Source organism: Pan paniscus, chromosome 8 (assembly GCF_029289425.2).
Source record: "Pan paniscus chromosome 8, NHGRI_mPanPan1-v2.0_pri, whole genome shotgun sequence".
NCBI lineage: Eukaryota > Metazoa > Chordata > Mammalia > Primates > Hominidae > Pan > Pan paniscus.
The window spans coordinates 130,444,813-130,459,728 of NC_073257.2; the positions used below are offsets into that span (position 1 = coordinate 130,444,813).

The following is a 14,916-nucleotide window of genomic DNA, read 5'->3' on the forward strand; positions in this document are numbered from 1 at the left end:
GTGTCATGAAGAGAAAAAGCAAGGAGATAAAGTTAAGAATAAGAGGCCAGAGCACTTTAAATGAGGCAGTCAGAGAGGGCATCTCTGAGGAGGTGACATTTAAGCTGAGACCTGAAGGGAAAGATCTCTTCCTCCAGGAGGACAGCAAGGTAGAAGGCGCTGCAGTAGGAAATGGGGTGTTATTCTAAACAGCATTCCAGAAGCATCAGGCCAACTTTAGGACTGATTGAGCTACCCACAGTTCCTAAAAGGAGGAGGCCATGTGTCACCTCAGGGTCATCTCTTAGGGAACAGCCATGCCCTCCTATGGTCTTCTTCTGTGGGGGACTTTGCCACAGAATCCTGGGCCTAGTGAGATTCAATGGGGCTATGCCTCAAAACAATGGAGGTTGACTTTGGCAACTTCCCAGAAAACTCGAGGTTGTGAACTCTGAGCTACAAAGAGTATACAGGATGCACACACTAGCCCCTGGCCCTCAGGGAAGGTTGACCAAAGGTGCTGTAACAAATGCCGACATCTGTGCAGGGACCCACGTGTTGAGCAGAGCAGGAAACCCACACTTCAAAATTGCCTTAAAATGACCAGGGTTCTGCATTTGGGAGTTTGGTAACAGAGCAGGTAGCCAACCCTCCCTCTTATCACAATCTGGAAGCATAAAAGCAGGAATAGCATCATAACATAAAAAAGGGGAAAAAAACTCAGCAGTGAGCACAGTTATGCTTTAGCATCAAGCATCTTTATGTTATTTTTCATCCATTTTCATCACCATTGAGTCTCCATGGTTTATGATTACCTTACGACATTTTTAAAAAGAAATTAACTTCAACTTTCTAGCAGCTATCTGCTAAGATACAGCTGATGACTCATAAAATGTGAATCACAACACTGGCAGGCCTGGCTGGAAGCCATTAGTGAGCAGTGGTTACTCAGGCCCATATTCCCCGAGTTACAATTTGCCACTTTTCAGAACCCAACACGTTTGTTCCCTCTCATTTGGGAAGAATATGGAACAAGGGCTCTTGAATATGGAACAAGGCCTGAAGAAGATGCTGCCCTGGACTTGTGGTAGTCCTGTGGGCCAGATAACCCAATGGCCAGTATGAACTTCCCATTTTAGAGGCGTAAAAGGGTTTCTTTCCCTCCCTTTCAGTTAGGAGTATGTCACCCAGTTCTGGCAAGTGATACATAACGAGAGCAACTGAGAAGGCCTCTGCCTTCCTGCACTGAAGGAGAGTTGCTGGTGTTTCCCTTTCCCCTTCCTTCTTGCCTCAGATGTGGATGAGTATCCGGAGTTTTAGCAGCCATTTTGAAGACCTGAGGTAACAGCATCAGGATAAAGGTGAAGCAGTTAAGGATGAATGGAGGCAAAAGACAGAAAAAGATTTTAAGTCTTCAATGACACCATTGAGCTACTGGGCCGACCTGAAACCCACCCACCTCCAGACTTCTTTGTAAATCAGATGATAAAGAACCTTAGGACTTCTGCCTTGTGGTTAGTTTGGTATTCTGTTACTTCCTACAGAAAGCATTCCTGATTGACGTGGGAATTGAGCATCTGTGGCCTAGATCCCATATGCTACCTTTTCTTCCTGGGGCAAACGTGAAAAGTTGAACGAGGTAAGACATTCAGATATGATGCTAATTACTCTCTAAGGCCCTTTTCCACCTATCTCTTCTTCGTCCTCACTTAAACTGGCCCACTTCCAGTCCTGATTCTCTCTCTCCTGGACCATGCAATAATTCCTTAATGTATTTCCCCACTTCCTGCCTTCCCATTCCACACTTTCCCTTTTGCCAGCATTAGGTGCCAGAGTACATTCCTAAACAAGTCATTCTTTTATCTCCCACTCACCCTAAACCTTCACTGGCTCCCCACTGCCTCCCAAGAAGAGCTAGACTCCTTAGGTTGAAACTCAAGGTAGGACTTTATAGTGGTTAGGAAGGCAGACTTTGGACCAAATCCCAGCTCCACCACCTCCCATACATCACTCCTTGGCAAATTGCTTGACTTTTCTAAATGTCTGTTTTCCTGTCTGTAAAATAAAAATAACAATGAGAATGTTTACTTCCTAATGTGCTGAGAAATAAGTGATGCAATGTAAGGTACAGCACTGTGCCTTACACACAGTAAGAATTCAGCAAACCTAACTGGTATTACTAATCTTCCTGAATCTAGCTTTAGCTGACTTTTCACCACTCTGCCTCGTAAGCACAGCCTGCACTCTTTCAAATAGGCATCACCCTTTCCTTCCTTTGCTAATCACCTTACCCTGCCCATAGCATGCTCTCCTGCCACTACTCTCTTCATTACATAAAATCCCAGGCATTGGCCGGGGGTGGTGGCTCATGCCTGTAATCCCAGCACTTTGGAGGGCCAAGGTGGATGGATCATTTGAGGTCAGGAGTTCGAGACCAGCCTGGCCAACATAGTGAAACCCTGTCTCTACTAAAAATACAAAAATTAGCCAGGCATGGTGGTGGACAACTGTAATCCCAGCTACTTGGGAGGCTGAGGCAGGACAATCACTTGAACCCAGGAGGCAGAGGTTGCAGTGAGCCAAGATCGTGCCATTGCACTCCAGTCTGGGAGACAGAGCAAGATTCTGTCTCATAAAAAATAAAAATAAAAGAAAATCCCAGGCATCCTTCAAAGTCTAGCTCAAATGTCACCTCCTGCATGAAGGCTTTTCTGACTGCCAGGGTCATACGTGAACAGCCCCACCATTGAATTCACATGGCGTTTGTTTATGGTTTATGTATCACTTTTCTGACACTTAGTACAGAAGTCAACTGGCCACATTTCTCCACCCCAGGCTGACCTCATCCTTCCATGCTAGGCTGTCCCAATCTCTCCACCCCAGGCTGGCCCCACCCCTCCACCACAGGCTGGCCTCATCCCTCCACCCCAGGTTGGCCCTATACCTCCATCATATTCTGGCCCATCCCTTCACCCCAGGCTGGCCCCATCCCTCCACCCCAGGTTGGCCCATCCCACAATCCCAGGCTGGCCCCATCCCTCCATCCTAGGCTGACCCACCCCTCCACCCCAGGCTGGCCCCATCCCTCCACCCCAGGCTGGCCCCATCCCTCCACCCCAGGCTGGCCCCATCCCTCCACCCCAGGCTGGCCCATCCTTCCACTCCAGGCTGGCTCAACCCTCTATCCTAGGCTGGCCCCATCCCTCTACCTAAGGCTGCTGCTCCTCTGGAGAGAGTCTCCTTAAAATGACTCCACCCTTGGGAGTTTCAGCAACTCCTCCCTGCCCTCTGGTCTCTGGATTGAGAGATGACAGCTCCTCTGCTTGTAGTAGCTACTGGTTCCTGCACCATACTTCATATTTCCCTACCCTTCACCTTCACCTTTGTTGACAAAACCTCAACAGTATTAAGGGCCCTGCTGAAATGTTTGCCTGTGGGCAAGTAAGGTGAAGGATTTGACTCTTCATGGACCTGTGCCCATGTGGATGGGAAGAAGAGGGACCCTACCACGCTCCTGACTCCTGGGAAAATCCTACCCTGGGTTGGCAGAGTCTCATAGACACCAGTTGCTGTCTGCCAGAGAACAGCTGGTGGGCCTGCCCCAGCCCTGGTGGGGTGCTGTGCAGGATCTGGAAGCAGCTAAGGGGAAGGAGTCCCACCCCCTCACCCAGATGGTTTTGGTCTCTGGGAGGGCTGCAAGGAGGACCTCGCCCTCCAGGGACAGAGGGACAGCTTTTCAGTGGCTGTGATTAGACTTCAACTCCTCTGCATTTCCTGCAGGGCTTAGGGCACCTTCTAAGTTCAGATTTGTCTCTTCTAACCCACACCACTCACTGGCTGAAAAATGATTGAACAGTGGTCCACCCAGGCACGGATTCCTCTTCAGCCAGAATGAGTATGACCCAACATAGAAGTCTTCTTTGATATAATTTTAAGAGGAGGGATGTGGAAGTCAGTTACACAACAATGATGTAGTTTAATCGCATTTTGGTAAAATACAAACTGTGAATATGTTTGTGAATGCTCCTGGAAGGGCCTAGGAAGGAAAAGCACAAACTGTTAACTCGCCCAGGGAAGACAGGTGGGAAATATTCACTTACTACTTAAAGAAAAAAAATGTTGATTTTGTAATTTTAAAAAAATCTACAGCTGTCTTTGCTATTCAGCAGGCCTAGCTTTAGATCAACGAATTGCCTGGGGCAATGGACCAACAGGTGGGTTTGGCTTTTCTTCTGGGCTGCTGTGGTTTCACCAGCTGACCCCTCCTCTTCCAAAAACGTAAAGTGTGAATTCACCACATTGCAGGAACCTCGGCTTTCAGTGTGTGTGGACTTAGCTGGGGGCTGAGGGGCTGCACACCCTGGAAAAACAAAGGCAACTGCTGCTCCAGAAGCCCCACTGGGAGAACCCTGTGGGGCGACTACATCTTGACCTGCAAATTTCCTTCCCTCTTTGCCCCTAGTCCCGACCATTTCCACTAGCAAGGAGTTCGAAGGATGTAGACTCCTTGAGTCCCCATCACGCGAAATAGGTGGTTTGTACTACTTCGAACTTGGAGGTGATGCGCAGAAAACAATGACCGAGGTGACGTAATAATGCCAGAGCTGGATGGGGAGCCCAGCACCTGCCAAGCAGCCCCGTGCCCAGCCACCCACCAGGGTGATTGTGGTCTAGGCTAGGGAGGAAAGCCCAGTGCCTGACTGCTAACCGAGAGCTCAAACCTGGAGTCTTAATTTTTTCCAGGTCAAAAGGGTGTTTTCATTGCTTGGCAATAACTGTGGGGGCAAGAAGGGGTTTCACAGTGTAGCTTTCCATTTTTCATTGGATGTCATTTCAGGAGGAGATGGGTCCTGAGACCAGGGGATTTAGTCATCAGCAAGTTAAGGAGAGGATATTGTGAGAGCTGAGGGAGGGAGAGAGGCAGAGAATGCTTAAAAGCAGAGACTGTTTTTCCTTTGCTTTTTTTGACTCCAGTGTCTTTACTCCAGCACCAAACATAAAAATGAAACACATTTGACCTTTCATTGTTAGGCTCCTCTGGAGAGCTCACTGTGAGACTTATCAGGTTGAGATCCCTGTGGAGAGTCTATGCAAACTTCTGTTATCCACCTAAGCCTGCAGTTTGACCGCAAAATGACCAATTGTGTGAACTCCAAGACCCCACAGTGTGTGGGAAATACAACAAACTGCAGCCTTCTAGGAACTTAGTGCAGACTGCCTTCTGCAGTGGAATTAGCCAGGGGTTCTCGCCACCATCTTTCACTTTGTAGTGATTGACCAGGAGATGGATGCTTGAATCCCACCAGTTCCCCTTCACTGAGGCAGAAGGGGCTTAGAGAGGAGATACAGATAATATGAAAAAGTAGCAGAAAAAGGCATGAGAAATAAAGAGTGGAAAAGGAGAGGAATTGTGTTAAAAGCAAAGAAAAACAATTCAAAAACCTGTCAGAAGTGTACATGCCCAGTTTTCAAAATAAGGCTTTCTGTTTCCAAAGACTGGAAAATGTACAGTCTTAACAATCAAGATTGCAACTCTCCTCCATCCAAATATTTTACATTTCCCACATCTGTATACTATTTTACTTTGTAGGATAAATGGGTCACTGAAAAGGTATACATATGTCCATTTTTGAGTGGTATTTTAGGTGTACTGAAAAATCTTTTTTATGACTCCATCATGAACATTTTAGAAACCTCGTGATTTTGCTTATAGACCCATATGTGGGATGTTGTTAGACCTTCCCAAATTATGTGTGAGAAATGGGTGATAAAATGCTAACATTTAAATAACTCTCCGATATATGATGGTATAGAAATTAGGCATGAAGTTCTCTACTCTCATTTTGATGGACCCGTGGATTTAGGCATATGCAGTCTTGGGGAGTAGAGAGCTTGGTGCCATATATTTAAATGCTGGTGTTACTGAGGTTGGGGGCAGGGGGTCACAGAAGACCCAAAACGAACAGTTCCTCTCTGGAATAAGGTGGAGTTGACAAATCTAGGTTGAGTAGCATGTTTTCCTTGACATGATTTATCCTTGCTTTGACTCTGGCTATCCTGAGGTTGTGTAGTTACCCCATGTGTATAACTGGCTTGGTTTATTAATCCTGGGGCTGAAGACTGTGCAACTGATTTAGTATTTATTGAGCTCCCACAACATGCCAAACACAGTATAAACCCCAGCATGTAGAGCTTCACATGTGATTCAGCAACACATGCATCTTACACACATAGCAAAGACATCAACGCATGAAGGTAAATCAATCAAGAACCTGCCTTGGGAAACAAAGGTGCTCCTGACCTCTCGTCTGTGAGGGACAGGCCCTGTGTTCACTCCCAGATCTAGCCACACTCTTGAGGTTAGTTTTGTGCCTTGCATTTGAAAGACTAACAGATGTTCAGGAATGCAAACCACAGGACAGAGGTCGTGGGTGAGCCTACCTGAGAAAATAAACCTGGAACTTAGCTATCCCAGTAAAACAGCAGATTGAAAATTCACAAGGACAAAAAATCAGACGGTTATAGGAACTGGAATATCCTTACCTTAGCATCTCTCACAATTGCTATTTCCAGGTAGCTGTTGGAGCATACATTGAAACACTCTTCTGCCAGTTTAATGAGATAAATCTATTGATTGGCTGCCAAAAGTGAGACCTGGTGACAAAGCTTGCAAAGAGGATTACAGAACCTCCCATCAGCCTTGAGAAGGGCTGCTGCCAAGTACCAAGTTGGCTCAGTTCCCAGCCTGACTGCCTGTATTACTCCTTGCAGGAAGAGGACTGTGTATACATCTTAGATGCTTGATATTAACCAAAACGAATTATTAAATAAAATTTTCTACCTACAGTCCTACGCAGTTCTCTCTGGGACTCATCTCTGATTTTTTTGAAATTCGGTTTGATTTATAAACTAGTCCACAACACATTTCAGATGTTGTAAGAATTAATTGCTGTTCCGTTGCTGATTTTCATAATATGTAAAGATGTTTATAAGCACAATCTAATTCTCCAACCTCTTTAAGCTCTTTATAAAGTCCATGTAAGTGTTTCAAACTTAAGTTGTAGGCATGACAGAAACCAGTGGCAGCTTTTCTAGTAATTAATGGAGATGCTTGTTTTTCATAGTTGATATAAACTTAGGCTAATCAGGGAGCACTTTTTCTAACACCCTGACAACCAGGATTTAAAATAATTCATGGTATGTAAATTTGTTTTTTGTTGTTTTTTGTTGTTTTTGTTTTTTTGTTTTTTTGAGACTAGATTTTGCTCTGTCACTGAGACTGAGTGCAGTGGTGTAATGATAGCTCACTGCAGCCCAGTGATCCTCCCAGGCTCAAGTGATCCTCCTGCCTTTGTGTCCCAAGTAGCTGGGACCACAGGTGTGTACCACCACGTCCGGCTATTTTTTGAAGAGATGGAGTTTTGCCATATTTCCCAGGCTGGTCTTGAACTCCTGGGCTCAAGCAATTCTCCCTCTTCGGTCTCCCAAAGTTTTGGAATTATAGATGTGAGCCATGGTACCTGGCCATGGTATGTAACTTTATAATACAATTGACCTAAGGTTGAATGATGATATTCCTTCTGAATTGATTGGACTGATACATAAGAAATATGTAAGTAAACTGTTGAATGAATCCCTATATATTCTGATTTCAATAATTTGCCTCTTTGTGATTGAGCTGGTATTGCCTGAAGACTAAAAGAGTATTCTCTAAGTATGGCATGTAACACCGTCAAATTCAGCTCCAAATTATTAACACCTTTGGCAGGTGCAACTAAAGCTTCATTCGGATGTTTCTGAGATTCATTAGAAAGAGGATTCCCGCCCCCACCCCCCACCCCGAGATGGAGTCTTGTTCTGTCGCCCAGGTTGGAGTACACTGGCACAATCTCAGCTCACTGCAACCTCTGCCTCCCTGGGTTCAAGCAATTCTCCTGCCTCAGCCTCCCGAGTAGCTGGGATTACAGGCGTGCGCCACCACGCCTGGCTAATTTTTGTATTTTAAGTAGAGACAGGGTTTCAACACGTTGGCCAGGCTGGTCTCAAACTCCTGACCTTGTGATCTGCCTGCCTCGGTCCCCCAAAATGCTGGGATTACAGGTGTGAGCCACCATGCCCAGCCCTAGAAAGGATAATTCTTAAGGTGTTTAATCTTGGTTGCACATTAAAATCCCCTGAAGTGCTTTGGAAAATGCTAGTGTCCAGGCACCATCTCAAATCAACTAGACTCTTGGGAGGAGAGCCCAGACATCAATTACAAAAAAAAAAAAGTTCCCCAGGTGATTCTAGGAGCAGCCAGGGTTGAGAACCAGTGATTCAAACCTTCCAACAAAGAGCCGACGATGAATCAGATCCCTCCCCAAATAATCCTTCTCCTTCCCCTCTACCATCTACACTCTCCACACATGACCATCAAAGGAACTCTGAGGAAATGAGAAATGTCTGGCCCTGAGCCTCCCAAGTAATATAGCTGCTGGAAGCACAGGAGCCAGTCCTCAGGATGCCTGGGAGATGAGCTCATCTGGGGCAGGGGTAGGTTGCACTATTAGCACACAGGTTCTTTGTTCTCCAATCGACGGATGAAGCTCAAGTTCATTTAGCACCATTGCCAGAGGTAACCTCCATACCCATCTTTGCCTGCCTTTTCCTTTCTCCCAAGCCAGCCTTTCCTACCCTTTACTGTGTGCAAAAAGTCTAGCCCTGTAACTACTAAAGATTCCTACGCTAACCAGCCCAACCGTGATCATTCCCACTCCCACCGTGGTTGTTGACATGAATGTAATAGGATTGAACCCTTGTCATTCCCATATCATCCCTCTTTCCTTTCCTTTTAGGGCACATTTTAATGAATGAATTGAGCTTATTTCTGAATAAGAGAAGCAGGAGGAGGTGAAACAGTGATTCTTGTGTTCAGTGAGCTGGGAAAGTAGTTGAACCCTACAGATGGTGACTGAGTTACTGGGAACACAGAGGCTAATCTGACAGCTGGATATTATGTATCATTTCCCAAGACTCCTGCCCTCACTGCCCAAGTTGCTTTTCCAACAGTGTGGAGACCTTTGTCCCAAGGCACTTGTCCTCATTTACAGAACTCACAGGAGGTTAAGGTGATGATTATCAGCCTGGTATCATGCTCCACAGTCTTCACCTGTTCCCTTAGCCCTGGAGGTAATTAGTGTTTGATCTACACATCATGTGGGTGGTAGCTTATTCTTCTGTTCTGTCCTTAAGTAAACTTCTGCCGGTCCTTGATTTCTGGGTTGATCATGTTCCAAGAATCACTACAGAGCAGGTGCTGAGCAGTCAGATGACAGCTGTTGATCTGTTGCAAGTGAGCAATTAGAGACTGCAGGAGAATGCCACGCTATACAGTTTACATTGAGTATTCAGAAAACCAAATATTTGAGTGCCCACTTTGTGGCAAACACTGAATGTGTACCCACACATACACACACATACACAAACACACATACACAGAGGATGTCTGTCCTTAGGTACAACTGAATGACCTCTTAAGTGAATTGGACCTTTTCCTCTTTATTTATCTATCTCTTCATTGACTAATTCGTCTCATCATTTTTAAATAGTAGTTGGGGAGGAAAGGGGAGAAACAATAGCAAGACCTTTCTAAAGGGAGCTTGTAGGTGTTTTTGTACTATAAACTCAAGTGGTTTTAAAACGAAACCCTTTTGGCATATAAAGGTCTTACTCAGGAAATGCTGAAATCCTAGATGTAGAGTTTTAATACATATTTACCTGAAATTCTAGGAATGCAAGGGTTCAAATGGACTAAGCAATATCATGGTACTCTCAGCTGGGTCCTTTTTCTAAAGGCAAACTGAAAATCTTTACCAAGCCCAATGCATTCCTTTTAAATCCCATTCATATTGTTCATTTCACCAACGAGCAGGAGGAGGGGACGCCAGGAAGGCAATCGTGGTTCTGAAATACTTTTCCGAACGTGGAGAAAAAGTTTTGTTTGTCCTTCAAGGGCATAAAGAAGAAATAAGAAATCCTCTTCCCTCTCTTTGGCCTCCCCCAAGCAAAGAGCAAGACTCTCACCAAAGCCCGCTTAACATTTTACAAACACACAAGGACAAGACAGCCGGACAAGAGGGCTGGGCTGGAAATGTTGCCCTATGTTGGCTTAGCTAGCTCTGGTGCTGAGAATAAGCACCAGATTGACCTCGAGTGGTGCCCTAGGAGGCCAGTTGAAGTGGAGCTCCTTGACCAAGGCCTGGCTAAGTGGCATCAGATGACCACGCTGACGGTCATATTCTGGCCATGGGGGGCTATCTTGCGGGGCCAAGCGACCAACAGTTTGCGCAGCTCCTCGCGGAAGCTGTCGTGCAGCCAGGCGTAGATGAAGGGGTTGTAGCAGGCCGAACTCATGGCGAGCCAGTGGCAGAGCAGCTGCACCAGCCCAAAGGCGTAAGGGTCGATGGCGTGCGGGTCGAGGTCCCGCAGCAGGTTGAAGACGTGCAGCGGCAGCCAGCAGACGGCGAACACCACCACGACCACCACCAGCAAGCAGAAGGTGCGCCGGCGCCGAGCGCGGTCCCAGTCGGCCTGGCTCTGGGTCACGCAGCCCGGCACCACGCGGTTGCGGAGCTTCACTGACACCCGGACGTAAGACAGGAGGATGACCAGCAGAGGGAGCAGGTAGGTGACCAGCAGCAGCCCCCAGGCGTAGAGCTGGCGCTGGCGCTCCTGGGAGCCCCAGAACTCCTCGCAGAGGCGCACGTCGTGCGGCTTGAGCTCCACGTGATAGGTGTGCACGGCGGCGGGCAGCGCCAGCACCGCGGACAGCGCCCAGATGGCCAGCACAGCGTAGGCGCTGAGGCGCAGCGAGATGCGCCGCCTCAGCGGGTGCACCAGCACGACGTAGCGGTCCACTGCGATGGTGGTGAGCGTGAACACCGACACATAGACGGTGACCGGCTGCAGGAAGAAGACCAGGTGGCACAGGCCGCCGCCGAACACCCAGCCGCGTGGCTCGAAGGCATAGGCCAGCGTGAGCGGCACGCAGGCGGTGCACATGAGCACGTCGGACAAGGCCAGGTTGCCGATGAGGAAGTTCGTCACGTTGTGCAGCCGGCGCACCCGCGCGATCACCAGCACCAGCAGGCAATTGCCCACCAGCCCCACGACCACCACGACGCTGTAGAGCAGCACGATCAGCCCCTTCAGCTGATGCACCAGCTGCAGGCTCTGGAAGGGCGTGACGGCTGGAGCGTCCGCGCCAGCCACCGACCCGTTGCCCGCCGAGGCCTCTGCGCTCTGGTTGGCGGGAGTTGTGACCGCCGGCGGCAGCCCAGAAAATAAGTCAGAAACCCTGGGGCCCCGAGTGGGCGATGAGGCCATGGCCACCTGTTCAAAGGTAATCAAAGTCTGTCACTTCCCTTCCCATTCTCCATCCGACTTCCTACACCAGCCGCGCCCCTCCCCCATCGCCTGAGTCCTCCCTTGGGAATAACCGGCCACAGAACAACAGCAAAAGTAACAAAAAGGGTTGTCCTCTCACCTCTGTAAAATAAACCTAAGCACGGTTAGAACACACGGTTTATTTAAACGCTTCCGCCTCTATTTACGGTCCTCGCAGTCCACGCAGGCGGACTCAGGAGCGCGATCCTACCTGGGAGTGGGGTTTGGAGGGCGGGAAAGCGCTCGCGGGAAGAAGGGGCAGAATTTCTGCTGGCCCCCGGTAGTCCTCTGCCCACGTCGGTGATCCGGTCTCGCTTCTCCGCGGGAGCTGAACGGATCCAAATGTTTCCCAGTGGGCTAGCAGCTTCTTAGAGGGACTGGGAGCGCCTCCCCTCAGCTCCGCCCCCCACTCCAGCTCCCATGTATGGAAAATAGGGGTGGAGCGCGCTCTGCCATGCTCGGTGCTTAGAGAACTAGTGAAGAGGACAGTGTGGGGAGGATGGAATCCGAAACGGGAGGAGGGGCCGGCAAACCTGGCCAGAGCAGCGAAGAGGACGAATCTCTACTGCAGGAGCTTGCACGGCCCCTGGAGGGTCATGGTCCGGAGGAGCGCACAGTGGAGGAGGGCGGAGGAGAGGCGCGAAGCGTCAGGCTATCGGGAGGAGCCGGTGCAGTCTTAGGAGGGAAGGAGCGGGGAAGGAAGTAGCGGTGGGAGATTGCAATGCAGCTGGGGGCTTGAGAGAGGCACGACTGACCCGTTCTTAAAGGCTGGATCCTGCCTAGCGGCCAGGTTGCGGAGGGCAGAGACGCTAGAGGGCTCGGGCTGGGATTTAACAGCAGAGCCTGGAGCTGGTCGCGGACCTGAGGACCCTCACCCTCCCGCGGCCCCGCCACACGAGCCCCCTGCTTGGCTGCAGCGCGCTCAGCGGGCGGCGGGTCCGGCCAAGCCAAAGGCAGGAGTCAGCACCACGGACAGCTTCCGCTGGATCTGCCGCCCCTCGGGCGGATGATGTGGGGAGGGGCAGGGGAAAATGACTAGGGAATTCCTGCCCCTCTCTGGATCCGAGGTGTTTGGGGAAGGAACCTGGTCCGGTTCAAAGACCTGCCTCGCTGCCTGCTTTCTGGGCTGGGGCTGAGAAGAGTAGGGTGGAGTGGAGGCAGCTGAGCCGGGGGCCTGGGGGTCGGAGACTCATGACTTTTGCTCCTCTTGGTGGTCACCGCACTCAGTGCCAAGGACGGCGTCGTCTTTTACCTCCCGGGGTCAGAAAATGCAGCTCTCCTGCCAGTTATTCTACACAGGCACACTTCAGTCTGGCCCAGCGACTCCCCCGCTCACCCTTTCTCTCGCTTTCTTTCTCGGCTACCGCGACCTGTGCCGTATCTGGCTGCTTCTCCCAGCACAGAGTAGTTCCTGGACTGGGACTTGACCCCTCCCTCCTTGACTGAACACCCACAGGCCTCTTCTCTTCATTTTAGGATTTTTTAAAAATACTGGTAATTGCAGATTTCAGCTAGGGTAACAAAAGTAACAAACATTTGAGAAGCTTAGGCGTTTCATAAAATCTTCAGTAGTATTAAGTCCTCATTGAAATGCAAATTAGCCTGGCCCACGGGGCAAGAGCCAGGGGAGGAGGGGCCTTTGTAAGCTCCCTCCTTAGAAGCTATCTCATTCCCTGAGCCTCTTGTTTCCTTTTTTCAGAGCATGGAGCTTCATTGTCTCCTCTCTGATAAGTCCTTGTACTTTGTCCTCTGGCTGCAGATATTCCAGTTAGACTGGAAACTAATAGCAATTTATTCCACCCTCCAAATTTAAATGAATCACTCATATAGAAAAAAGTCAATATTGGAACAAAAGTAATCAATGTTATGCACCTCTATCCATCCTAAGCTCACGGTCCCTGAGTTATAATCAATTTAGCTAAAACCAGTGTGTGTGTATATACATGTATATGTTAGCTCACTCTGTCACCCAGGCTGGAGTGCAGTGGCGCAATCATGGCTCACTGCAGCCTCAACCTCCCAGGCCAAAGCCATCCTCCCACCTCTCAGCCTCTCAAGTAGCTGGAACTATGGGTGCACACCACCATGCCTGACTAATTTTTGTTTATTTGTTTCTTTTGAGGCGGAGTCTTGCTCTGTCACCAGGCTGGAGTGCAGTGGTGTGATCTCAGCTCACTGCAACCTCTGCCTCCCAGGTTCAAGCGATTCTCCTGCCTCAGCCTCCCGAGTAGCTGTGACTACAGGCACGTGCCACCATGCCCAGATAATTTTGTATTTTTAGTAGAGACAGGGTTTCACCATGTTGGCCAGGATGGTCTTGATCTCTTGACCTCGTGATCCGCCCGCCTCGGCCTCCCAAAGTGCTGGAATTACACACGTAAGCTACTGCGCCTGGCCTTATTTTTTGTAGAGGTGAGGTTTTGCCATGTTGCCCAGGCTGACTGAACTTCTAGGCTCAAGCAATCCTCCCGCTTCAGACTCCCAAAGTTCTGGGATTACAAGCATGAGCTACTGCACCCAGTCTCAGTATTACATATACTTTTTTAATTGCAGAGCTCTAAATAGGATACAATCAGTGCCTGCCTAATACCTTGCCCAGTAATTTTTCTCATCATTTTCACCTGCAGGGTTTTATGCACCCAAGAGCAGGAGCACTCTTTTGTTTCAAAATCTCTTAAGCAGAGGAAATTGCGATAAAGTCAGTGAAAAAGGATTTGGGATGTTGTTAGGCCTCCTAACTAGAGCCATCATTCTGGTCAATATCATTATATTGGTCAATTATCATATATAATAGTAAAATTAATAATATGAAGACAACTTTGTCAATAACTGAAGGTCATGTAAACATGGATATTTGAAGTTTCAATATTGGGGCACCCTCCAGAGGAAAGAGTGCATCATTTGCCAAATTCCAGATAAAGTTGGGCAAGCATTTTAGTATTATCAATATTTGCAAGGTGGAAAGGAAGTGAACAGCTGTCCTTTGAAGAGGGAATGAAGATTTAATGTGGCCTATTAGGGCTTCATTCCCTCTTCTCCTCACTGGAGTTAAGGCTAGTCCCTCTCCCAGCCAGCACATCATGATTAAATCATGCTAATGTTCAGACTGTCCAGTACTAAGAATGCTCCAAAAACCTGAGAGAGCATAAATAAACAAAAAAAATAGGATAAATGAAGGAAAGGTAATACTTCATACAGTAGACAGCAAATTATGGGATTTTACTTCCTCCCATTCTCCAAAAGTCTTCAATAGCCCATCCAACCAAGGCCAGATGCTTTCGCATGGTATTTCCAACCAGTGTGCACTCCCTTTCTGATATGCCCTCATTTTTTGGGTCTAGCTTCCCATCTCTGTCCATTTTACTTCCTAGGTACAAGCCAAACTTTGCTGGGTGCTGAGATATCCTCACCATTCCTGTCTAATTCCTCTCTTAGGGTTTATTTCTTTTCTCCACAATGTCAGTTGTTTAATCCCCACTCAACTCTACCTGTCCACATTCTTCACATCCTACA

General features: G+C 48.4%; 1 protein-coding gene across 1 annotated transcript; it reads right to left on the reverse strand.

The window, feature by feature from the left end:
* Positions 1-373: 373 nt before the first annotated feature.
* PRLHR (prolactin releasing hormone receptor) lies at positions 374-11,776 on the reverse strand. Its single transcript, XM_003825641.5, has 2 exons — positions 11,615-11,776; positions 374-11,349 (listed from the first exon to the last, which is right to left on the reverse strand). Exon 2 carries the CDS (start codon positions 11,341-11,343, stop codon positions 10,231-10,233), a length of 1,113 nt encoding a protein of 370 aa, XP_003825689.2. The 5' UTR covers positions 11,344-11,349; positions 11,615-11,776; the 3' UTR covers positions 374-10,230.
* Positions 11,777-14,916: the final 3,140 nt, after the last annotated feature.

Coding starts and splice junctions, on each gene's coding strand:
- PRLHR (XM_003825641.5), bottom strand. CDS start 11,343: ATGGCCTCATCGCCCACTCGGGGCCCCAGGGTTTCTGACTTATTTTCT.